The 24,863-nt window shown below is 40.4% G+C and overlaps 1 protein-coding gene across 1 annotated transcript in view; it reads left to right on the plus strand.

Moving 5' to 3' along the window:
• Window positions 1–24,863, plus strand: part of LOC148817012 (solute carrier family 66 member 2) — a 45,673-nt gene that overhangs the window by 8,653 nt on the left and 12,157 nt on the right. Inside the window, exon 5 of the mRNA XM_088939224.1 lies at window positions 20,856–21,072. Within this exon, the coding sequence (XP_088795350.1) occupies window positions 20,856–21,072 (217 nt within the window). The remainder of the gene's footprint in view (window positions 1–20,855; window positions 21,073–24,863) is intronic.

Here is a 24,863-nt window from a genome sequence, read left to right on the forward strand (position 1 = left end):
ACATGGCCGCCTACAGCCACAACCCCCGACGGCTACTCACCCACCCATCCCCCACAGCTGCCACTCTCCAACACCTCCGCCATTAACACCTGCAGCACTGAAAGCACTATGAGCACCATCCCCCAGGCCAGGCTGACCATCACAGCTGACCAGGTGAAGAAGGAGCTGTAGAGGCTGCACGAGGGTAAGGCCACAGGACCAGATAACATCTGCCCCAGAGTTCTGAGGGCCTGTGCTGATCAGCTGAGCGGAGTGCTCCAGCGACTGTTCAACCTGAGCCTGTGCTTGGAAAGAGTCCCGGTGCTCTGGAAGACATCATGCCTGGTCCCGGTACCAAAGAAAGGGTGCCCCTCTGTCCTCAACGACTACAGACCAGTTGCACTGACTTCTCACATCATGAAGACACTGGAGAGGCTGGTCTTATCCCACCTGAGACCCCTGGTCAGCTCATCACTGGACACCCTACAGTTTGCCTACCAGCCCAGTGTTGGTGTGGAGGATGCGATCATCTACATGCTGCAAAGGGCCTACTCACACCTGGACAGGGCTGGCAACACTGTAAGGATCATGTTTTTCGACTTCTCCAGTGCCTTCAATACCATCCAGCCCTTACTTCTAAGGAGGAAGCTGGAGGAGATGCAAGTCGATGCCTCCACAACCTCGTGGATCACTGACTACCTGACAGGCAGACCACAGTCTGTGAGACTTCAGAACTGTGTGTCTGAACAGGTAGTGAGTAACACAGGGGCACCTCAAGGGACAGTTCTTTCTCCATTCCTCTTCACCCTCTATACTTCGGACTTTAAGTACAACTCAAAGTCATGCCACCTGCAGAAGTTCTCAGATGACTCTGCAATTGTGGGATGTATCAAGGGTGAACAGGAGGAGGAGTACAGAGGACTGGTCAGCAGCTTTGTGGAGTGGTGTGGGGTGAACCACTTGGAACTGAATGTTACAAAGACGAAGGAACTGGTGGTAGATTTCAGGAGGAAAAAGGTCAAACCTACTCCTGTCTACATCCATGGGAGTGGCGTGGAGATGGTGGACTCGTACAAGTACCTGGGTGTGCACATCGACGATAGACTGGAATGGTCTAAGAACATCGAGGCCATCTATAAGAAGGGACAGAGCCGACTCTACTTCTTGAGGAGGCTCAGGTCCTTCAATGTATGTAGTAAAATGCTACACATGTTCTATCAGTCGGTGGTAGCGAGTGCCATTTTCTACGCAGTGGTGTGCTGGGGCTCTGGGATTAGAGCAGTAGATTCCAAAAGGCTGAACAAGCTCATCAGGAGAGCAAGCTCTGTCATTGGGTTTGACCTGGACTCCTTGGAGGTAGTGGCTGAGAGGAGAATGATGTCCAAACTAGAGGCCATCATGGACAACTTCTCCCATCCCCTCTATGACAGGCTTGCAGGAATGAAGAGCACGTTCAGCAATAGACTGATTCATCCACGGTGCGACAGGGAGCGCTACAGAAGGTCATTCTTGCCGTCTGCCATAAGACTGTACAATGCATCCACCTTGCGTCTTGGCAGAGGCAACATCGACAGTGACCTGTTTCTGGACTAAACGCATCTACACATCTACTGCTACATCTGTTCTCTTTCTTTTTCTTTTTCCCGTTTACAACCACTTTTTGTGCAATATATGCCAGGGACCTGTGCAATACATTTATATTTATATTTATATTTATATCTATAGTTACTCTGTGTTCTGTGTACTGTTCTGTTCTAGTTTGTTCTTGTGCATCCGGACTGTGAGTAACCTTGTATTGTATTGTATTGTATGTATTGTACCATTATTATATAATTCGTTACACTGTGGCTGTGTTGTGTGTGTTAAGCTGCTGTTGCACTGCAATTTCCCTCACGGGATCAATAAAGTATCTATCTATCTATCTATCTATCTATCTATCTATCTATCTATGTCTTTGGACTGTGGGAGGAAATCAGAGCACATGGAGGAGACCCGCATGCACACGGGAAGAACATACAGACTCCACACAGACAGCACCCAGGGAATTGAACCCAGAAATGCTAACTGCTGACACAGTGCTGCCCTCCAGGATGACTGCACTGTTAGGATGCTACTGTATTAAGATGTTCTAAGCAGTGGGGGTAAATCAGGCTGACAGTGCAGTCATGCTGAGTAGCAAATATGTGGCGAAACACAAAATTCGATTTTAAAGTGTTTTTGACCTGATTTTTTCTGCGGACAATGCAGGAGCTCACTTTCTGGTCCTGCTAGTTTGGAGGTTGCAAGGACGAGCGAGAGATCATTCACGGATTGGGAGACGGTGCCTCTGACGCAAAGGCATGCCGTGTTTGGCTCAGCAGGGAGAGCGCAGGCTGCTTCCTGTTTGAAACGGCTACAGCAGTGGGAGCCGACGGGAACGCAGAAGGTCAAGTCCCAGACTGAGCCTCTGACTAAATGAAATGTAGAACCTTGTTTCTCACATGGCCTGCTCATTTAATCTCCGCAGGCTGAGCTTCCTGTGATGTTGCAGAGGAACTTCTTGGTTTATTAAGCCTCTGCAGTTTGTTCCAGCCAAGTCTGCGTAGTACTAACTCATGTTACCTGACAGAACTAGAGGAGTGTGCTGTAGGTCAGCTTTTGAATCTTAGAATAGCATAATTGAATATCTGTTTTTATTTCCAAACACACAGAGCTGCTTTGCAATTCAGGAGTGTCTGTGTGGTGAAGTGTTTGCTAGGGTAATTTTCGCATCCTGTTCTGAATGTTATTAGACTTCCTCCATACTTCCTTTGGGTGTAAAAAGAGAGCCAGTTGTCAATTAGAGTCAAATTTACCCAAGACAATAAGAAAATATTTTCACTTCCAATAGCCAGCCTCCATGTTTAGTGGGTGGATATTGTAATTAAAATTAACTGGTTGCCAGAAAAGATAACTGTATTGAATCACAGATTTGGCTAGATCTCCTAGGAGGAAACTGTCCACTGCATAGTGAGAGGGAAAACACTCATCCTGCAAGAACTCCCAAAGGATTCATATTACGAGGAGTCAGAGAGTCCAAGGGCTTAGAATAGACTACACTCTGAGCCAGTGCTAAAAATTAGATCTCCATCTTCTGGCCAAGACCTCAGGAAGTTAAGTCAAGGCGGCCAAAACCAATATTCTCTGGAGTCTCACACTGTTGTGATATTCTAATCACTGCAGTGTGCAATATCACTTGCTTCTGTCATGTTCTAACATTATGAATTAGAAATTATAGGAGTGCTGTGTTTTATGTCAGTTTTGCATTATGTAAAGCACCATGGATCACCTACTTTATCTTTATTGCAGCTAAACATGACACTGAATACAAACTGTAGGGGTACTGTTTAACACAGCGTATACTAGTGTCTATGAACATTTCAGTACAATGACATGGATGTAATAGGAAGAAATGTGAGCCCACCAGTATTATTTATTGAGGTGAATACTTATTCTTAAAAAGAGGATAACTGGCACCAAAAAGTGTATATGTTCAGAACTTCTGAAGTTATTTAGAAACAGGGGCAAAAAATTGCATGGCTATGCACATTCCAAAATTAAAAAAAAAATCATATGTGATCAATCATGTTTTTCTTCTTAAAAATAAATGAATTTGCTTCTATCCATAGCATTTCAGAAAGCTCAGCTGCTTTTTATAAATATCCCCATCATTTGCTTTTGAAATCTGTCTTATCTGAAACAGCCTTATTGGTTCCTTGTACTGTTTTTCACCCTTTGCAAAAATGTTTTTGGTTCCCCTGCTGTTTTGAGCTGACAAAACCATCACAGATTTAATCTACCCGAAGGCCTTTCATTCTTAGGTGACCTGTATGGTGCCTGCAAAGGAATTAAGTTGTATCACGTTTTGGGCCACTTTTCAGTAGATTGACCTTCAAACTTATAAAATGCTTTTGCACAAAACACATTGAACACATGCAGTATGGGTTATGCTGGCAGTTAATCAGAGAAAGCTGGAGGTCTTTTCAAGGAGACACAGGAGAGGAACTTATGATAAACTTCTGTTTTAATAAAATAGATACTATGGAGTAACGATCAGCCAGCCTTCCTAGTGTCTCTTGGTACCTTCATTTCTGGTCTTATAGGACTTTGAACCTTCCAATAATTCATTTCTGAGTTGATCCTTATTTACTTAGTTAGCCCAGGTGCAAAAGGTTGCTTTGATAACTAAGGTTTAGCTGGGGCAGAGACATGGAATGGAAGTGCCAAGGTGGACTATCCCTGCTGTAGTGGACTGAGTGTGGTCATTTATATATGGATGGCCTGGCACTTAATAATGAGTGTTCCTCTTGTTTTTCCTTGAAACGTAGTATCCCAGGTTGAAAACTACCATGAGCTCTCTCAAGCAACTCACCTGTAAAGGCTGTAAAGTACTTCAGAGTGCGGTTTAAGCCCTGTAATGTAAATACTGCTGGTTTATGTCTAAGCTGTCATTCATTCATATTTCCCAAATAACAGCCCATAAGTGTTCATGCACTGCCCATGATGGGAATATGAGTCAGCCAGGATATCATAAGCTTGCCAGGCAACAGCTACTCAGGTTTTTTTAGTGTGTCTGTGAAAGCTGAAATGACAAGCGGAGAGAAATTGGGGCTAAAAGAAAGAAAAACAATATACAATTCCAAATTCTGAAAGGAACCACAAATGCAAACATGGTATTAAAATAGTAAATCTATCCATCCATTTTCTAAACCACTTTATTCAATTTAACTTAACCCCACAAGCATTGGCCGCAAGGCAGGATACACCCAGGACTACCGCAGGGCACACAAAGATACAAACACAGGTGCACAAACAAGGGGAGAACATACTATACAAACTCCATGCAGATAGCACCCCAGGAATTACACCCAATGTATGTGAAATGTGATTCTACATGTCATGGAAATTCTATTTTAACAACGGCAATTATCATAATTCACTTTTATACCACAATGTAGCATGGCACATTCATGTAATTACCTAGTAAGCCTAGTAATTACCATGACAGACTGTGGTGCTGTAATATTAGTAAATATTATGGGAGGTTTGTAAGTGCTATTGTTCTTTTATGATAATAAAAGAACAATGATTATGATTCTATGTCTTTTTCTTCTGGTTTGAGAGAAATTGTAAACACCTTTGTGGTGCTGGCGTTTATTGACAGAAAATATGACATGGTCAAGCTAGTCGGTTGTCTAGATGTTTATGGTAAATGTAAGGCTAGCAGCGCCTCACCTCTAGACACAGTCTCAATTGTAGAGAAAATAAGCCCAGCTGAGTGCTTTACAGTGGTGCACAGTGTCAGATTAGTGCCTTAAAAGTCTCCCACAAAGATCCTGTGCAGGGGCACCCACAATATACAGACCCCCTTCAGGGGAGGTAGCATAACAATATGCTGGTGAGATCTGGATGCCAGTATTCCTGCCGCAGGAGGGCGAGACTTTAATTTCATAAAGAAACAAGTACTCTGCACAGCATCTTGTGCCTGTATAAGGTCCCAGCAAACCTGCCCAGCTCTAGCGTCTCTGGGTCCCTGGTGTCCAGGCCTCGGTACATTCACTCCCGTTATGCAAAGTCAATTACCGTTTTCATGTAATTTATCAAGCAGTTTCCGAAATGAACAAAAAGGAAATTAACCCACCCCACCTCTGTTACCTGAAGCGAGATGGAACAAGTAGACGTTAATTCCGCACAGAAAAGTAAAACGAAAACAGAATAATTCCACTCCACTGTACAGCCTCCTCGTCTGTGGAGAGGAGAGAGAGGCAGGGGAAATGAGGCCGAGGGGTGTGGTAGATAAGACCAAGCCGAACAAGCAGAGAACAGGCAGGGGAGATGGAGGGGGACTAGAGAGATGGAAATCTTGGGTAAAGCATTTCATGTGAAGGCAAGTGTGTGAAGCAGCAGTCTGTGCAATTTACTAGTTTTATTCCCCTTAGACTAAAATAGGGTTGGTGCTGTCTTATTCAGAGGGGATAAGGCTATATTATACACATATATGTACAGCACATCCTGACTCTTATTGTATCCCAGTTATTATGTAATATTACTTATAATGCTTTATATGAACAGAAGCTCAAAGGAAGCCTCCATTCCACCCCTTTTAGCAAGTATTAAATGAACTGCAATTTCATTACCCTGAAAAAGCAGTTTTCCCTCATTCACAGGGCTATAGAGACCTCTGCTGGTTACCCCAAGTACTATTTTATTTGCTGCAGAAAAAAAACCTGTTGCAGTCATTGTAATTATTTTACCTTTTTTAAGGTGGAGAAAAAAATAAAATTTGTCCCATATAAAATGCTCTGTTCCTGAAATGCCTTGAATTATGACACCCGTAAATCTTTACTGCGGCTGTTGGTATCAGTTAGAATCTAAATGCTAATGAAAATTCAAGATGCCGCCATTAGCCTTCTGTGAGGAAGTCGTTCTGTCGTTAAACTCGATGAGGTGGAACGTGCACTTGCAAGGTCAGTCACAATTTATAGAATACCTCTGTGCTCCACTGACAATTATGAACAACTATTAGAAGGAACACTGTATAGCTGAGAAAATGTTGGACTGGTGATTACCCAGATGTATACAATCATGAACAAAGAAATAAACTTACCAGGGGCATAGCTTTTGGCTTTTGTATGATTGTTGTTTTTATTTGAGAGGTGAACTTATTTCGCTTTCATTCCTTTTTAAAGCCCTATTGGTATATTGTGCCTTGTCTTAAATAACTTGATATACTTTGTTGAGCTTGCTTGTATCCATTGGACCGAAAGAAGAAATAAATCCAACACCTGTGGAAATAAAATGGAAAAAAAATGTATTTGTGTGCACATACAAGTTGAATGCATTCTTTTAATTCATTTTCAACGTTTTTAAATGCTCTAACATGTGTGCTCTATACAGTATATCTGAAAGAAGACAGGATTATACCAGGGCATTGTTTCAGGCAATGAAGCACAACGAGAAATTAAACAAAAGCATATTTTGAAATTAAAATCAATGTATCTTTTGACAAACTAGTGGTACACTGTAACTCACTGATTTACTGGGATCTTACAAGAAATGCTTATTTTTTATAACATTTGTTTTATAAGCAGCCAAACACTCAAGTGAGCAAGTTCTTCTCTAATTTGTAGCCTCTCTTACATTGCTCTATCTTATCTAAGTCAAAGTTGTCTCAGCAGTTCTAGGTAAAGTAAATATGAATGGCAAATTGAATAAAGAAAGTGCTATACAGTATACATTCAGTTTATCTTTGCCATTAAATCCACAGATTATTTTCTAAACAATAATTCACTTTGTTCTGTTGAGTCAATCTAAAACCCAGGGGCTAGTGTTTATTAATGCTGAGCCACTGTATAATTCATCACATCTGGCAGCACTGGGCAGGAGGTCTGATCAGACAGGCCCAGGAGCATGGTGGTCATGCCGAATTCACCTGCTTCCGAGCTGTATTGGTCCTTCAGCACTGCTCTGTACTGAGCCGAGTGAGGAGACTGTCGGGTATTGGTCCTTCAGCACTGCTCTGTACTGAGCCGAGTGAGGAGACTGTCGGGTTGGCTGGAGAGGAGAAAGAACCGTAAAAACACGAAGGGTGAGCGTGCGTCTGCATCTACATGAAATAAAACTCCTAAATAAAATGAACTATGTACTTTAGAGTAATCCATAAACCCCCTTGTCTGAAAACAACACTTATTATGAAGACGCCTGAAGTAGTGTACTGTATGTTCCTTGTCATATCTAAGATCTCCAGCATTTCCTTAGTAACTGAAACAGGGGTGACGCAGTGCTTGTTTTTAGCTTTAGGCCACTGCTGTCAGAACTCCCAGTCCTTGCCTAGACATTGTAGAGCAAATATGGGGGACTTTGCATTTGCAGGAAGTTTTCCCTTACTCTCCTAATATTCAGTGCGTCGCCCGACTGCTGGATTCATAGCTATTTGTCTGCTCTGCTCAGATAACTCGGTTAGCATGCCATTAGATGCCTTTGGAAGTGGAGTGAGGTAGGCTGGTATGACAGTTTGCTATGTTAATGGTCCCTTGTGTACACTGTATGCAGTTTCCGCAGCCATGTTGCTCTTTGTATCACCACAGTCTCTGATTGATGCATAATATCTGCCAGATCCCATTACGCCTGTTCTAAATGTGCAGAACACTCTCCCTGTAATTTGGTTCTGTAGTTTTTAGACAGTTCTCAATTGTTCTGCTTGTCGGATTTTGGTGTAAATCCAATTTAGTGTAATCAGTATTCACCTTGCTGGATTTTAAACAGATATCTTTAAAAGCAGGTGAGATAGCACAAGGTGTATTTAGATGAACTATTGCATTTTGATTACTGAAAAAAAAACATTTCAGAAACCTTCTTGTGAGACAAGAGCTTCAAGATAAAAGTGTTACCTATAGAAGGAAGAAAAGTGAATAATACATGCTACTCCCTGCATGTGTTTTGATATCCTGGGTTGCATTTATGCAGTGTTGTTCTAATAGTTCTGAGGGATTTCTAAACAAAGTGGCACCTCAGCTGAGAATCACATTCCAGTGCATCATAAACATGAACAGTAGTAAAGCAAAGTATTCTTCTGATGACTCTGAGTAGCAGAGTGATTTTTGATATAAAAAAGATTAAGACTTGTATAGAATGTTTATTCTTCACGGCAACTTTTTGATCTTTAACAGAAACCCAGTGACAAAGAGGCTTTTGAGATCAAAAGCCTTTTAGTGTTTGTTTCCTCACATATTAAATACAGGTTAAATGTCTTTTAAGTACGAATTAAGTATGAATTTGACCATTATGTTAGAATGCTGTTCCAGAATGCACTCATCTATAGTGTGAGTGTTAATCATTTCTTTTTGTCTTATGCACAACACTTGATGTCAAGGACATCACTACTGGGTTTATAGTAAAGAAGACAAGGAAATTACAGTTCTATAAAAAACAAGATACCGAGCAGTATAAGAATACTGTTAATCCTCGCCTAGCTTTAACTTTACTGGCTTAGAAAAATACATGACTGGCAGTATAAACAAAATAGTCTCAAACTGTGGTGCTAGCAGTTGAGTCCCCAGTGACCATGAAGCTCTTTAGACACGTCCAAGCAACTGGTACTTATCGATCTAAACTAACAAATTACTGAGGTAGCAGCTCTGGTAGTTAAAATTGAAGTTGTTTTTAAATGGCTTATAAAGAAATGTACTGAGACTTGACTAACAATGAGAAAAGTCCTCTCTTTTTGGTACTTCCTCAGAAAAGTAGGAATGCAAAATAAACTGTATCAGTTCATATGAAATGAGAGTCAGAGCAGAATAACTGATATTGAACTGTTCCTACCTCTGCTGTGACTTAAAAACAAAATTATTGTGCAGATATAAGTACAATCAGGAGAGTGTTGATTTCTTGGCTAGGTAGAATCTTCTTTCACTAATCCTGCCAAAAAAGTGTTGTGGTAAGCAGATGCCAACCGGTACCGTTCTCTTTAAAACAGGAATGTGATTTCCTTTTCCCGAAAGGTCAAACAAGTTACCTCAAAAACATTAGGGCCACAGCATCATGCTGGAAGGTTTGTGCTTATGAATTATTTAAACCTCAACAAATAATATAAGAAATAGACCATGACATCCATGAGTGGAGTCTGGTGTCTGCTGGTGGAGGTGCAGTACTGTATTTGCTACTTGTTAACATGCAGAGCACTTTTCTGGTTTACATGCATTTCTGTTAGTTTTTTTTTTAAAACTGATGACTCAGTGGTATTACACCATCACCGGAAGAGTCTTACTCTTTACCAATCCTGTTCTGCAGAAAAACAGAACCCCTTACAGCTTAATCAGATCGAGTGTTAGACATGTATTGAGTGCCTTTCAGAAGCACTACAGCACAGATTCACAGAACAGCAGGATTTAAAAACTACATGGATTTTGTGGGATGTTACCACCCATCTAATATTTTAAACACTAATGCAAGCCATTGAAATGTAAATATTATACTGATGGAAAAAAGAAACATCACATTTTCAGGAATGAGAATACTATAGTTATAGCTTATGTACTTTCACAAAAAGTTGTCCATTTGTTTTAAGCCCTCTGACCAGCAATACAGTTTGTGCAGTGAGACATTCCAACTTGCCAATCACATGAAAGCACATTAGTTGCACTTTTACCCAACGAAGTCCAGGTGGAACAATGCCTGATCAGGTCACCTTTAAAAAGGTCTTAATTCAAAGCTTAGGCAAGAAAAAGGCCACACTTAGTCAGTTTTCTGTGCATTCCATAATGCCTCCGATGTCACCAGAAGCAAGGGAGAGGGCCATTGGCATGCTGCAGGCAAGCATGTCATGTGCCGGTGTTGCCAGACACTATGGAGTAAGCTGTGTCCACTGTGTCCCAAAGGTTTCAGCAGACCGGCAGGAAAAAATAACCATCCAAGATCCGGTCGCCCTCAAGTGACCACACCAGAGCAGGACCGACACAGACTGGTCCATCTGAAATTGTTTCAGATCTGCCACCCGTACTGCTGCTGAAACTGCAGGACAGTGAGGCTCCATGCTGCGGGCCTTAGAGCAAGGCGACCTGTCAGAGGCCCTCTGCTCACACCTCCTAGACGTCACACCTGACTGGCTTGGGCCAGACAGAGGCTGCGGTGGACTCGTCAGCAGTGGCATCAGGTCCGTCAGATTGTGTCCTTCTCCAACTGTGAGTTGGACGGATGATGTGTTAATTTGCTGGGCGTCGGTGTCGGTGACAACCTTATTCGATCTGTCACTCCTGTGGTCTGTCAGCGCAGGGAACGGTGATCGTGCGCATTTCATAGAATGTGTTCAGCAAATCTGCATCGCTCTCAGGCGGGACATACAGTATTAGTGCAGGGAGCTGATTAACGTGCACAGTAAAAGACAAAACGACTATAAAAAAGAAATACTGTAGTATAGTACAAGGGTTTATGATTAACCCCAGGAGGACTTTGAAGAATTTCACGGGATAAGCTGAAAAAAAATCCATAACGCTAAAAAAATAAATTCTTAATTTATATTCTTGAATTTTTTAAACCGTGTTTTATATTAGCTCAATACTACTGCGCACTTAAATTCAAGATAAGTTAATATTCTGTATGGACTACATACTCAGCATTTCGTGGGCTTCTTCATTTCGGCTCATTCACGTATACACAACCGATACAATCCCGCGGTGTGACATACAGTATAGCATTAACAGTCGATGTTTATCATTTTTTTTTAAAACATAAAAATAGGTAAATGCATTAGTTGTAAAATAAGGAGCGAAATTCCGTCCTTTTGAAATTTCTTTCAGAGGTCTGTAAGACAGCAATGCATGCTCTACTGTTGTGGGACATTAAGATGACACTGTCTCCGTGTGTTGTTAGGTAGTAGGAGCTCTCAGGCTGCTGTACAGAACCAACATTACTTTAAGGTACTCGAGTAACCATGCAAAAACCTCTTTGGAGTACAGCTAGAAAATTTCACAACTCAGAGGGAGAGGTTCACCTGTAATGTCACTAGGCTAAGCAAAAGCAGTCTGAGAAGCCTCGCATTTTTATAGAGCTTCTAACTGCAAAATGCAAGAAAGCGCGTTACATCGGTGAATTTTTGATTCTCCCACAGTGACTTGTGTAATGTTGGCTGGCAGGCAAGCTCGTTATTATAACGCACACTGCTTTCACACAGCACGACTCGTACGCAGACTTTCTGAAATGATATGCGATATTTCGGAGAAAGAACTAATGTAATGCATATGCACTCCAAATCGATGAATTCAGAGACACGGAAAACACGGCTCGGCTCTTTGCTACATTTGAGAAAAGAAAATATGGAAATGATTTTTTTTTTAAAAAATGAACACTCGTTTTTGTGTCAATTAAAACCAGTTATCATTGCTATTTAGGTTACATTTGAGGCTGCACTTCACGGAAAGCTGGAAAAAATGAGAATTACTGTTACTGTTAGTAGTGCACTGTGAAAGTCAGTGAAAGTTAATGAAACACATTTTCATGCCCAGAATTCCTTTTCTCAATCAATTCTAATTACTTTTGATAAACATTAATTCTTAACACACTATATATTTCATTTTCTTGTGGTAATCATGAAAAGCCTCTGCATACAGTAAAAATCAATTAGTAAACACTTTAGAATTATGTCCTTCGGTGCATTTATTTCTAAAAAATGCCCCCGTCTTGAATTTGAGGATATTTTTGTTCTAGTATGTCATGTGGGCTGGGATAAAAGTTGTTCTGAAACTTGTAAATTCTAGCAATACAAATAGCATATTTAATAAACACCATTAGAAATTTTGTGGGAATCGATTTAGCACTGAGCTCACTTGGCAAGTTACTTTCCAAATGTTTCTTTTGATATGGATTCAAAAGAACAGGAGTCATTAGAGGTCATGAAATGCCCTAGACTCAGGAAGATTTTAGAGATACTAATAGAAAGCTGAGTTTCAGAAAGGCTTAATCCATCAGCACATCTTGGTAGCTCTACATTTTGAATGCAGTTTTAAGAACTGACAGGTTTACTAACAGGTAAGATTCTTCTCCTTCAGGCGTTTTAACTGGAAACGTACTGTACGTGAAAACACTCCTATTTTAATATTATTCTATTCTATTAAAAGAGACTACCCCGGGGCAGCTGTCTTCTGCACTATATTCCCCAGGACAGGCCTGTGGCCTCAGGCAGTTTGAAGCTGCTAAGCCTGGACTAATCACATGAATTGAAACACATCTCAGCTCAGAGCACTGCTGTGTCCCAGGTGCAGTACTCTGCTGTAGCTACACATCTACACGCACATCCCCTCCAGGGAATAGTGCAGAAGACCTGGAGTAAGACTAATGTTCCATTCCTCACTCTGTGACAGCAAGGTGAATACTCAAAAGTTTTGTTTTCGCTGTACGACATTGAAAAAAGACATGTCAACCACTGTTTGAGATTGTCCACTAATGTCGGCGCTTTAGTTCAGTGTTTTGCTGAGTCCTCAAGAATAAAACAAGCAATAAAACAATGAAGTGTTGTTGAAAAGAACTCAGTCCTACCTTCAAGGCGTGCAGTACCATCACACTCTGCCCAAACGTTCTGCTGTGAATTCTTTCATTCTTTCAAGTGTGGGCGCAAATATCCGAATATCTGTTCTAATAAAATCAGAGGTTTAGTTATAGTTTGTGTAATCATAATGTTCTCAGCTAATAAATGATATTATTTTAAGGAATACTGCAGGTTTTCACTTATCTCTAGTTTACCTCAAACATAAAGTGTCAGGCATTGACAGGCACATCACAAGTGCATAACTATTGTTAATTAATCTAGGTCATTCAGTGGATTAAGGTAAAAGACTTATTATTTTATGGTTCTCAATTACTGGGATTCACTGGGCACACAACTTAGCCTCCTTGAGCTGATTTACATCTGACCCCCAAGTCTCTGTTATGGTTAGTCAGTGATTATTATTACTGATACAGCTTCTGCTCTCTTCTGTACACAGTTAAAGATTATTCCCTCTGGTGAACTGCATACTTTTTTGATAAATACATTCATCAAATTCTACGCCGTAAGCAAGACTTTAGCCTTTTTCATGGGCTTGTATGTTACTGAAAGGTGCCAAGTGCCATTCATGTGCTCAGAGTAAGCTCTGCAATAATAAGATTTTGTATTCAACCTAGAGAGGTTAATGGGAGCTTCCCACAAGGGATGAAGTACATAAATAAAGCATGCATAGGTTGTATATGAGACTAAAATGTGTTCACATTTCATTTCCATTCTACCATGTGTTACACTGGACATAGAGAACCGCAGGCTTCTTAAAAACATTACAGTATTTTTTATGATTGTCATTGTTGACTGAAAAATAAGCTGTATTTCCACAATGTGTACAATTCTTACAATAAATACAACTCTAACATAAAATCCTAAAAGGGTGATTGTACTGTAAGTGGTTGCTGGGGCTGGATGTGCACAATGAAGTCCCCCCACGCCCTTCAGGGTGTCTCCACTCGCTGCTGTCCATGTCTCTCTTCCCCGTCCTGGCTCTGAAACTGCAGTTGTCCAGTCCTCCGCAGGAGCTCAAAGGAGCAGGTTTTCCACAGCCCTTCGGCATCACGAAGCCCCGCTTGGCGAGATCGCGCCTCATTCTGCCTCTGAGGTCCGCATTTAAAAAGATTTAAAAAAACTTTGCTTTGACCAGATCAAGAACTTTTTGTGAAGGCTCCTGTTTTGTGGAACACATTATACAGTAGGTCTGGGGAACAGGCCACTGGAAAGTCATAACCTTATGCAAGATTACGTACTGTAGTTCCAGACTGGAAAGAGCTATAAATGAAAGTGCTGTATTTTCCCGGGGCTCATTATTGTAACAGTGTGATGTGAGTTTTCATAAATTTAAAATAAAATTTTATATAAAGTGTACTGATTTCACTCTCAATGCAAGCCTTAAATAATTGTGTTGGCGCATCATGCATTATGTAAGACAAAAATAAGATACAAGACATTTTCTAAATTCTTAACTGATTATCAGCAACCTCACCCCACTGTCATATTGAGAATTCTGTTGCCCTGTGTGTTGTTCATTTAAATAAAACAAAGCAGAAAGCAATTTCTTGACCTTTTTTAAAGCCTGAGTTATTTCTCTAGGACAGTTCTGGGGCTTATACTGTCAGGACACTGTAGGAGAAAAAATAGCAAAGTGCATGGTTGTTAAATTGATATAAGAAGTTTCCCTTCCTAAAGAACACTGAAATTGCATTATCTTCTGCCACCTCTTGTGTAGCAATGCTACCAGACTTCTCATTTTCAGGTGTTTCCAAAAGTGTGCATGGCTGTCACTTCAGAGAGTACCGACAGCTGGCTTGCTGCATTCTGCTGTCTTGAATAAAACATAGCTCGCACGTCCATCACGGGCAGACAAAGGAATCAATCATTTTTATTTTTGAAAAAAGACATTGATTCTATGTGAGGGAAAAATCAAACTATATTGATACATTTGTTTGACTATTTGTTAAGAGACAAGCCCAGCAGGTGGTGGTCTTTCTGAAGAGGTTTAAACTAGATTTTGTCTAGCTGTCCACTGAAATTTTACTGAATTACTTTTGGTTGTATAAAGTCTGGAACCAAGGCAAAAACAAGGATGCCTTGAAAACAAGGAAACAAAGTTTTTAAATTTGTCACAAAATAAGCAGATTTTAAATTCACTAAAACATCAAATTAATTTGAAGGGCATGTCATTAAAAAGTGAATCAAAGATCTAGAAACATTTTAAAAATGCTCTTAAATGCATCTGCTTAAAATGATTTATATTCTTGACTTAAATGAAGTCATCCACAGCTGTCAATGTTTGTTGTTTCATGCAGAAATGCCAAGTGTTTATTTGTGTATTCACCACTAAGAGAAAATTATACTGAATTCAATCCTAACTTTCGCTCCATGAAGCAATAACCAAAGTCAAGTGTTAGTAGTTTTTGGCATTATAATCACACAGCTTTATGAAAGCAAACACTAGATGCCATTCTATTCACATGTACTTACAGTACCAGTAGTTTAGCCATTTGGGCTTTTTATGTGAAGATTTATGAAACAAATGTGGGCAAACATAAAACAATGCAACTTAATATGGACCTGTAGTGAGAGCTGGCTGAGGAGTCTGCATGATGTTCCATCAGTCTCTTGGGTTTTAGGATCTCCAAATCTAGCAGACTAACATGCACACAACAGTACTTTCTATTCCAATAGAGATTCTTTCTGCACATCTCACATTGCCCCCAGTGCACATTACCCACTTAATATAATACACAGCACCCTGACAGAATACAATGAGCAGCTGTGTAATATGTACTGTACGTATATTACATGTATGTATAAAACAAAGGCCACCTACAGTATTTGGGCTGTAGTGCATGTAGGAGGTATGGCTTGGTCAACCAGAGTGATTATTCCATCCCATCTGAATCAGGACAAACGGTTATTGTGTTTTGGAATACATTCGAATATGTAGTGATCAGTATGGTAGGGTAGCGGAGTGGTTAGCATTGCTGTCTTGTGGCACTGGGAGCACTGGGGCCCTGAGTTAAGTTTTGGGACTTGGGTGCTGTTTGCATGGAGCTTGTATGTTCTCCCCATGTTTGAGGTGGTTTCCCCTGGGTGATCTGTTTCCCCCCCCCCCCCGTCCAAAGACATGCTGGTAGGTTAATTGGGCTCAGGATAATCAGCCCTGGTGTGAGTGTGTGTGTCCTGCAATGGACTGGCGTCCCATCCAGTGTGTATCTGCCTTGCTGCTGTTGCTAGCCAGGATAGGAGTGAAGAGCATAGGTTTTACGTGTAACTGGCACTCTTTTTGTTTTCAAAGGGGTGCGGTTCTCAGGTGTTTTCTATGAAGTCTACAGACTAATTGTCTTTCAGTTTTTGTAAGGATATTTCCAACCTAGACAACACAGAAATTCATCTGTCACTGTTCACCTCCTATAGGATTCCTCAGACTCTCAGGCAAACATGAGCATGATAGGACTTCTGTAGCAAACTGCTATGAACGGACTAAATGACCGGATTACTTAAGAAAAAAATCAATTTCTAAGTAGTACCCTTTTAAGGTTTGCCTGTTTCCTAAAATAGCATTTTCCTGTTCCATGCAGAGCATCAGCTGTAAGGAGATGTTTGATGTCAGTTCCAGTTTTTCCATTTTGTTTGATGTAAAACTAGATCCAAAGGTTTCACTCAATTTGTTTCTCCAGGTATGAATATCAAATACCTACAGTGATAATATATCTCTTTTTACCCCCTTCTTTCCTTAGTGCAATACATTTCTGGAATAATACAAAATACTCCAGCAGGATGAGACTTTAACATCAAAGCTTTTACTTCCTTTTTCAAGATGTGTTTCTAATTGTTTTGTTTTGTCTTCCTTGATTGGATTTGAAAATGAAGGGGGTTGAACGTGTTCTTTAACTCTAGTGCAGCTAGAGTATTTGGAAATCCCTACAGTACTATAAAAGGGTCAATTTTATGCCACTGGAACTGTAGTCTGTATACTAAATTCTCAAAGTGATTTTCTGAAAATAAAATGTAAAAGCTCTAATAATAGTCTGAGCTTGTCAAGTTCATTTTGGCACCACTGTCATAAACATTGTTTTCAAAGGGAGTGACAGAATAAAAACAGGCATCCCTCCACTGTCCTTATAAATGTATTTGGAATTGCAAGGGAGTGTAGAGTGCTGGTTCCTGATCTGTTTCCATCACCAAAGGGTTTGAGTCCTCAAAATGGTTGTTAATTTAGAAAAGAAAGATATTTATGGATTGTTCCATGCTACACTGCTGTGTGAATAGGAATCCATATGACTGGAGGCGTTGAACTGAAATCCCTGTAAAGATATGAGCACACCTGGGGTAAGGAAGATGTCACTGTCCTATTCAATTTGGCGCTGTTGCCAGTCTGTTTGCTGCAATCTGTTAATACTGTACCTTCATAGTAACCTATAATGTGAATATTATAGCCAGCTGCATTAATAGTAGATTGACTGCTATTTCCATCCTGTTCCATTATTGACTTTGTCAATTATTGTCCATGTACTCATCATCATGTCTTTGACATGTTATAGATCTGGTGAGGGGCCATCCAGGCTTTTCTGATACTAAAACAGGGATACGTTTGTCCCTTTGGACCTTAGAGACAGTCTTGGCTTATGAAGCATGGCATTTCCTGCAGGTTCCTTGTAACATTTATTTTCAGATATACTGTAACCCAGTTTGTCTGTTTCTTTGAGATATGCTTTGAGATCCAAAACTAATAGCACTCCAAACGTACATATTCCAAATCTGTGGAATTGTCTTTAGGGATTTATTTTTTGGAAGGTAGTGGATTTTCAGGTTGAGGAGAACAAAACCAAGGAGAAATAAAAAGGTGTGTATTCTCTCAAAACTCCCACCGGTGTCAGTGAATTTTCCTACATTTACAGACAAGATCACCTTTTCGCTGTTGCTGAAAGGCATGAATACCGCATGTCAGCACTCAAAAAGAACAACTAATGAAAAAGATTGGATTTTATTCTAGAAAAATGAAAAGCCTTTTGGAAAACAACAGAGCCTTTTAAAAGCATCATTCACCTCGTATATCACTATTGTGAATGTTTTACTACTTTTAAAGGAAATCAATATTGTGGAGGTCAATCTAACACTAACACTCAGTTCGCTAATTTGGATCACTCCTAAAAGGTGTGTAAATTTGTCAGATGCCTGGTAATTAAAAGCATTAGTCACATTCCTTTCAGAATCATGTTTTGTTTTATTCTTTTACTGTGGATGAATTGAGAAGCACAAGCTTTGTGACGGAGCAGAACTCTATTGAACAGTAATTGACACACACTATATTACCAGCCAGAGGTCCAGAATATATTTCTGTAGTTTTAGCTTGACAACCTCTGCTAGAATTTTGTAGCCTGTGATTTTCCTAACACAGTATGTCACTTATATTGTCTTAAAGGTACTCCCACCTACTAAATCAGGATCAATGAAGCACATCATCATCAGCTTATCAATCAGTCCTGTAATGTGTAAACCACCTTTCATTACGATCACCTGAACACACTAAAGAATGTAAACAAATTAGAAACCAAAAACAGCATTTTTGACAGCATAAACACAAACAATAAATCACTCTTGATTGAAGGTCAAGCGGGAAAAAGCCTTTAGTTAAGTTTTAAAAGAAATCAAGCAGTCTGAAAAGAAAAATGTTAAGGAAGGGTTTTTGCAGTTTTGCTAAAATGGGAGAACCATTTATTCCCCTGCCCAGAGTTCACAGTTCAGTCTTTCATATATACAGTAGGTCAAATTTTAATGAAGTACAGAGAGCAAGCAGCAGGAGAGTAAGCTGGTTATACACTAATAAATTGCTGGTATAAACAGCTCTTATTTTCAAAATTTGTAAAAAAGGAGTGTGTTGTATTAATGCATTGTAAGTCAATTTGTTTTCCTTTTTCAGCTAAAACTTCTGCAGAGCCAGCAAATTACACTAATTGGTCTATGGAGCAGGCCTACTCCCTGTAAAACAACAAGACCACAATAATGTAACCTTTTGTGGTTATATCCCTTATATTTTCATTTCAAAGTATAGGTTGACTTTGTTTTCGCACTTTCAATGTTTCAATGTTTTAATTTCCTTAAAAAGCTGCAGTTCCATTAAGTCCATAAAGACTAATGGCCTCCTGTGTCCTGAACGTCAGCTGTTAACCAGACGTGGCTCAGCAGTTCAGACAAAACTGTGATTTTCCTAGAGCTCAGCAGTTAATCATGTGCAGACATCAGCCTAAGCTAGAGAGCTTAAGGTAAATCCTTACATCAGAATTTTAGCATTGCAGGGATAATCAGGAGTGTGGATCGCTGTAAATGCTTCAGCTTTTATTACGTACTCTGACGGATCTCAAGCAAACACCTTTTCTTCTAGTAATATAGAAGAAAATAGCATTAATAAATTCATAAATGCCCTTACTTCCTTTCTCTTTGGAGTTCTTATAATGCTTAATTTCATGATTTGATAATTGCATGTTTTCAATTAAAATTAATTTAACTCTCCCCCATACTGATGGCCAAATTAACAGCTCAGTCAAGCCGTATTAATGTTGTATTAACACACCTGAGTATAAGCCCTCTATGTTTTTCTGACAGCTGGGAATTTCTGAGGGTCGGTGTTCGAGGAGTTTGAAAAGTGCTGTAGTTTGATGTGCTGAGAAATACAGTCCCATTAGTATCTTCCTGCCTTCTCAAATGTTTACAGATTCATTTCTGGTAAAATTTGCATTTTGAAGTTGTTGGATTTGGAGACAGGGAATGAGATAGGAGGGGTTAGTGTCAATTAGAAATTAATAACACCTATTATTAGAAATGATTAGAAATATTAATGTTTATTTCTTTAAAGATGTCCAGATACCATCCACATTTTGCAGAAAGTTTTATTAAGGTTTGCAAATGGAGCAATATATTCTTTACTTATATTTTATTTTATTGAGCCTTTTGTAAACAAAATCATAGGTAAAATGGAAGTTTCTTGTCTATATCAAAGTTTTTATCCAAAATAGAAGATTTGACAATTAATTATCTTTCACAAAAACAACAATCTTTTGCAAAGGTTAGTATTTGGTGGAATTTGTTTTGCCAGTTTGTTCTCAGAGAAGATTCCTGCTGGGAAAAAAACACTAAACAGCTGTCAATGACGTTCATTTGCATCTCTTTTAAAACATTTTCAGTCTGAGAAAGACTAGGAGAGGGAATTTCAGTTTTTGAAGGAGCTGGAATAGAGAAAAGTGTGCCTTTATATTGTTTATAGTCTTTTAGGCCTGCTGCATGTTATTTTAGATGAATATTATTTGGTGATAAAATTAGAAGAGAATCCACTGCAGTAGCATGGGAGCCACCTCACAGCTCAGTTCTGGGATCCATTTCTGTGCAGAGTTCACTTGTTCCCACTGCATTTGTGTGCATTTGGCTGTTATCCAGCTGTTCAGATACTTCCCCACCTCCAAGAGACACACTGGCTAGGTTAAAAGGTTCCTCTCTATTGTCCCTATGTGCTTGTATATGTTTGGGAGTGTGATGTACTGCTGTGCTGTCTAAGGAGCAGTCCTGCCTTGTATCGTATAGGATCCAGCCACAACTCTTACACTGTAAGTTACAGGCATAAGTGACCTTCTAGTCAGGAAGGGAAATGGGGCGAAGATAGGCTTGCTGACTTCTGAAGTGGTATATTGAACTGGCCACTACTTTCAGTACGTCTGAAGGTACTGAAAGTAGTGGCCACGTCTCTGCTGGTAGAAACCCACAGAGTTCTGACTCCTAGCACAAGACACTTACTCTGTGACTTGTTCTTTCTTCTTCTGTGACTGGTGTACAGATCTGGATCTGAGGTACTTCTGGAGCTGGAGCCGCTTTGAGGACTACCTCATGTTCTGCTTCGCGTTCACCGTCCTGTGTGCCTTCGTCACGTTCCTCTTCCTGGACTCGGTCCTGTTCGTGGAGACGCTGGGGCTGGCGGCGGTGCTGACGGAGGCCATGCTGGGGGTCCCCCAGCTGGTCCAGAACTTCCAGAACCGCTCAACCCGGGGCATGAGGTAGGGTCCAGCGGGCCTGCAGGAGGTCCAAGATATCATGGCAGGAGCACGCGAAGTGTCCCCAGGCTTCCCCGGGGGTCTGGGAAAGCTGGATTCAGATCATAGAGGATGATGGGAAAGCAAAGGGGAGGCGGGGCTACATCACAGGAATTCTGGGTGCTTGCTGGCGAGAACTGGCCATGGTTTAACACACACAAAAAAAGGAAAAAGTACAGTGTGCAATATAATATAAATATTGTATAAAAACCTTACAGGCGGGTCGTGTTGCTTACCCAGACATTATGGGTTATGTTAAAGGGTTGTACTAGCAAGCCAGAAAGCAGTAATTATATTTGTGATTATCCATCCCTCCATCCATTTTTTTTAAATCTGCTTATCTAGTGCAGGTTGCGGGGGGAGCTGGAGCCTAACCCAGCAAGCAATGGGCACAAGCTCTCCCGCAGCCCTGTATTAGATTAAGCGGTAAGAAAACGGATGAATGGATAGTGTAATATAATTATATATAATCAATGATCTTGCAAAAGTCTACAGAATTCAACTAGGCAGCAGTGTACAACAGCCGTTGGGGATATGGACTTGTAACTGGAATGCTGTGGGTTCAAATCTCAGGTGACACACTGCTGTTGTACCCTTCAGCCAGATATTTCCACTGAACTGCTCCCGATAAAAACCCCACTTTATAAATGAGTGCAAATAAAATAATGGGTAGGGTTCAGCTGGGATAGGAAAGACATGACTGTCCTATACAATTTGGAGCTGGTGCCAATCGCTTATCAATCTGTTAATACCTTCATAGTAAGATGTTTGAAATGTGAAGATCACAGCCAGCTGTATTAATAGTGGTTTGATTGCTATTTGGCTCTGTTCCATTATTGACTTCGTCCAGTTTTATACTAATCGTTATTTGTATAGATGTCTTATGGATTTGACATTGACCATAATATGCAATAAGAAAAGTATATAGACTCTGGGGATCATGGTTAATCAAGGAGAAATACATCACTTATAAAAATAATAAAGTAATTATGGAGTAGTATAAATCTCAGTAATCTTTTATTGCTTGCTAAATACAGTGAGGATAATTTTATTCCCATCTTAAAGCCCTCTTTTGTATTCAATATATTGACAAAGGACATTCAATTACTCTGGAGATTTGTCATCAGGGTTATAATGTGTTCACCTGACAGTCTGATCTAGGGCCATCATTCTCCAGCACCGATACTGTCTCTCAGGGTATGTCCAAATTAACCATTCAGCCCATCACATAAATCATATGAGCTATAAAAATGTGTGATTAAGGCTTCAGCAACAGTCTTTCACTATCTTAACAGTGGACAGGGGCTGGACATGTTAATGAGAGATATGCAGCTGTGACATTGCAAGATCTGTCTGGACGAGCCCAGATGAGGGTAAAACACCTGGCCCTGGCAGCCAACCTTGTTTTTATAGGGCCGGCGGCCATGCCTCCACTCTGACCGGATCCTGGTGGCTCTCCCTATCCTGCACCTGCGTCCCCTGCACTCCTTGCCCGTGTCCCAGGCAATCCTGGGGGACTGTCCGCCGCCTTGATTCAGCCCTGCTCCAGGAGCCCGGCCGCGGATTTCCCTGGTCGGGGTCGGTCTCGTGTCAGGCTGGCTTTGTGTGGTCCCAGGTGCAGTGAGCTGCACTGTGATGGCCTAGCTCCTGGGTCACTTACATAATTCAGCATCTACCCAGGTTCCCTGGAGGATGGTACCTGGTCAGAACATTATACACACAAAGAGACAGAATGAGATTTTTTTTTTACTTCAGGTCCCATCTTCTGTAATGTTGTGACTGGATGAGAACGAATTAATATTCATGCCCATCATTCATTTGGACAGATGGGGGGCCTCTTTGCAGCGGACACACAGAAGAGCGCCCTTCGGAATTAGTACCGTACGTCTACTTCTTAATCTGAAGTGACATTCTAGAAAACGCAAGTCGGAGGGATTTCTAATTTTTTACTGAACTGCAGTCATTGCTGTTGTGACGGTTGCACTGGTTCAGCTCAGCAAAGCACACGGTTGATTTGTCAGGTGCGGTCAGGAATGGGCCTCTACAATATGACCTTATTTGTCCCACCCTACCTGCCTCTGTAGCCCTGCCCTGAGGGGAGCCTCCTCTTTGATGGAGTGCTTCACTTTTCTTTGCCATCAATCACTGCCAGCTATTTTTGTCAAGTGTTCCCAGGTGCTATGGTTCCGTGCATGGCTTTTGTTATACTGACTGATGCAGACAAGTGTCTGAGGCCATCACACGCACATTACTTCGGATTCCACCAAGACATCTGGAAAGAAGGTTAAACGTCTGTTGATCTCATCAATCCGCAACTCTTCTAGTTTGCAGCTCAGGAATGACTACGGCCTAGACTTCATCGCAGATTTATAACTTCCCAAACTTACTGTTGTATTAAAAAGCTGTTCAGATCGTGATCAGTTTGTAGTGATTAAGAGGGTTTCACCTCCCTTTTCTTTGACTAAGAATGAACGGGTACAGATGAAAGGGAGCTGCCGAACCCATCTTGCTCATGTGGATGCTGGTAGCCTGTAGATCCTCATCCAGCTGTTTCGTGAAGGATCTCAGGGAATCAGCTTTATCAGCGTGGCCGAGCTGTTTGTTATAGACCCATATGACCCTTAGTGTAAAGAAGTGCTTCGTGATTTTGAGTACCTAATCCCACAGGTATTTCTCAATTGCACATGCATGATCAACTTACAATGCCTGAACTATATAATCAGTCTTCACTGTTCCATAGGCTTCTCCCTGCAGTGTGTCTGGAGTGATAAAAGTTTGTCTGGAATGCCTATCTTTCTGGGCACAGCACACATTTGTACATTTATGTCTTTTCCAGAACTCAAGATTAACTTTAACAATGTAATGGGGAAAAAGGAAAAAAAAACAACAATAAGACAGTTTCTGTAGAACAGAGAGACTGCAAGAATACCAGTGATATCTCTTTTCATTGTACATTGTTCAGGGAAGTGTCCTTTTAAACTTTGAGCTCTCTTTATTGGTATCAAAAATGTAAAACGAAAAAGTTGTAAATATAACTACTAGCTGACAGAGCATGTTCTAAATTGTTATTAATAATGTTACACTTTAAATGATGCATTTTGAAGCCTAATAGCTAAGATTGTTTAGATTTTTTATTCTGAGGCAGATAACTGCTAGCATAAGAATAAATGAATAACTTTATTATGAATGCAGCTGCAAAAAGCCCTGAAGATGCTGGACACTGAATTTATAGCATTTGAATACATTACACGTGACATTTATATATATTACATGGACTGTGTATCTGAATATTTTACATTGCAACTTGTAGTATACACCATTCAAGGGCCTAAATGTTTATAGGACAACTTTTGGCTACGCAATAAAATCCATTTACTATAATGATGTAAAATTGCTAGTTTTCTATTTCATACCTGCTCTTTCATACCTGTACTGCCTTTTATTCTCCTTTAACATTCACTGTTACTTTCAGAATGTGCAGGGCGAATTGTACTCAGGGGAACAAGAACATTTTCCAAAATGATTCCACTTGTATAAATGCCAGGGGAGCTCTGTGCTTGTTGAAATTTTTTGCTTTGTTTAATGAATTGCGCTGGTTAAGAAACTGTCTAAAGAGAAGGATTTCTAGCCAATTCCAGAAATGTCTAGAATTTCTGAACTGGTTTTGTTAACTAACCTAGCCATGGTATTATGACACTCAGCATGATATTGCTGCTAATCCTTAAAAGACTTATCTTCAAACGTATCGGTACGTG

The sequence above is a fragment of the Atractosteus spatula genome, chromosome 21 (assembly GCF_055471065.1).
Source record: "Atractosteus spatula isolate fAtrSpa1 chromosome 21, fAtrSpa1.hap1, whole genome shotgun sequence".
Lineage (NCBI taxonomy): Eukaryota > Metazoa > Chordata > Actinopteri > Semionotiformes > Lepisosteidae > Atractosteus > Atractosteus spatula.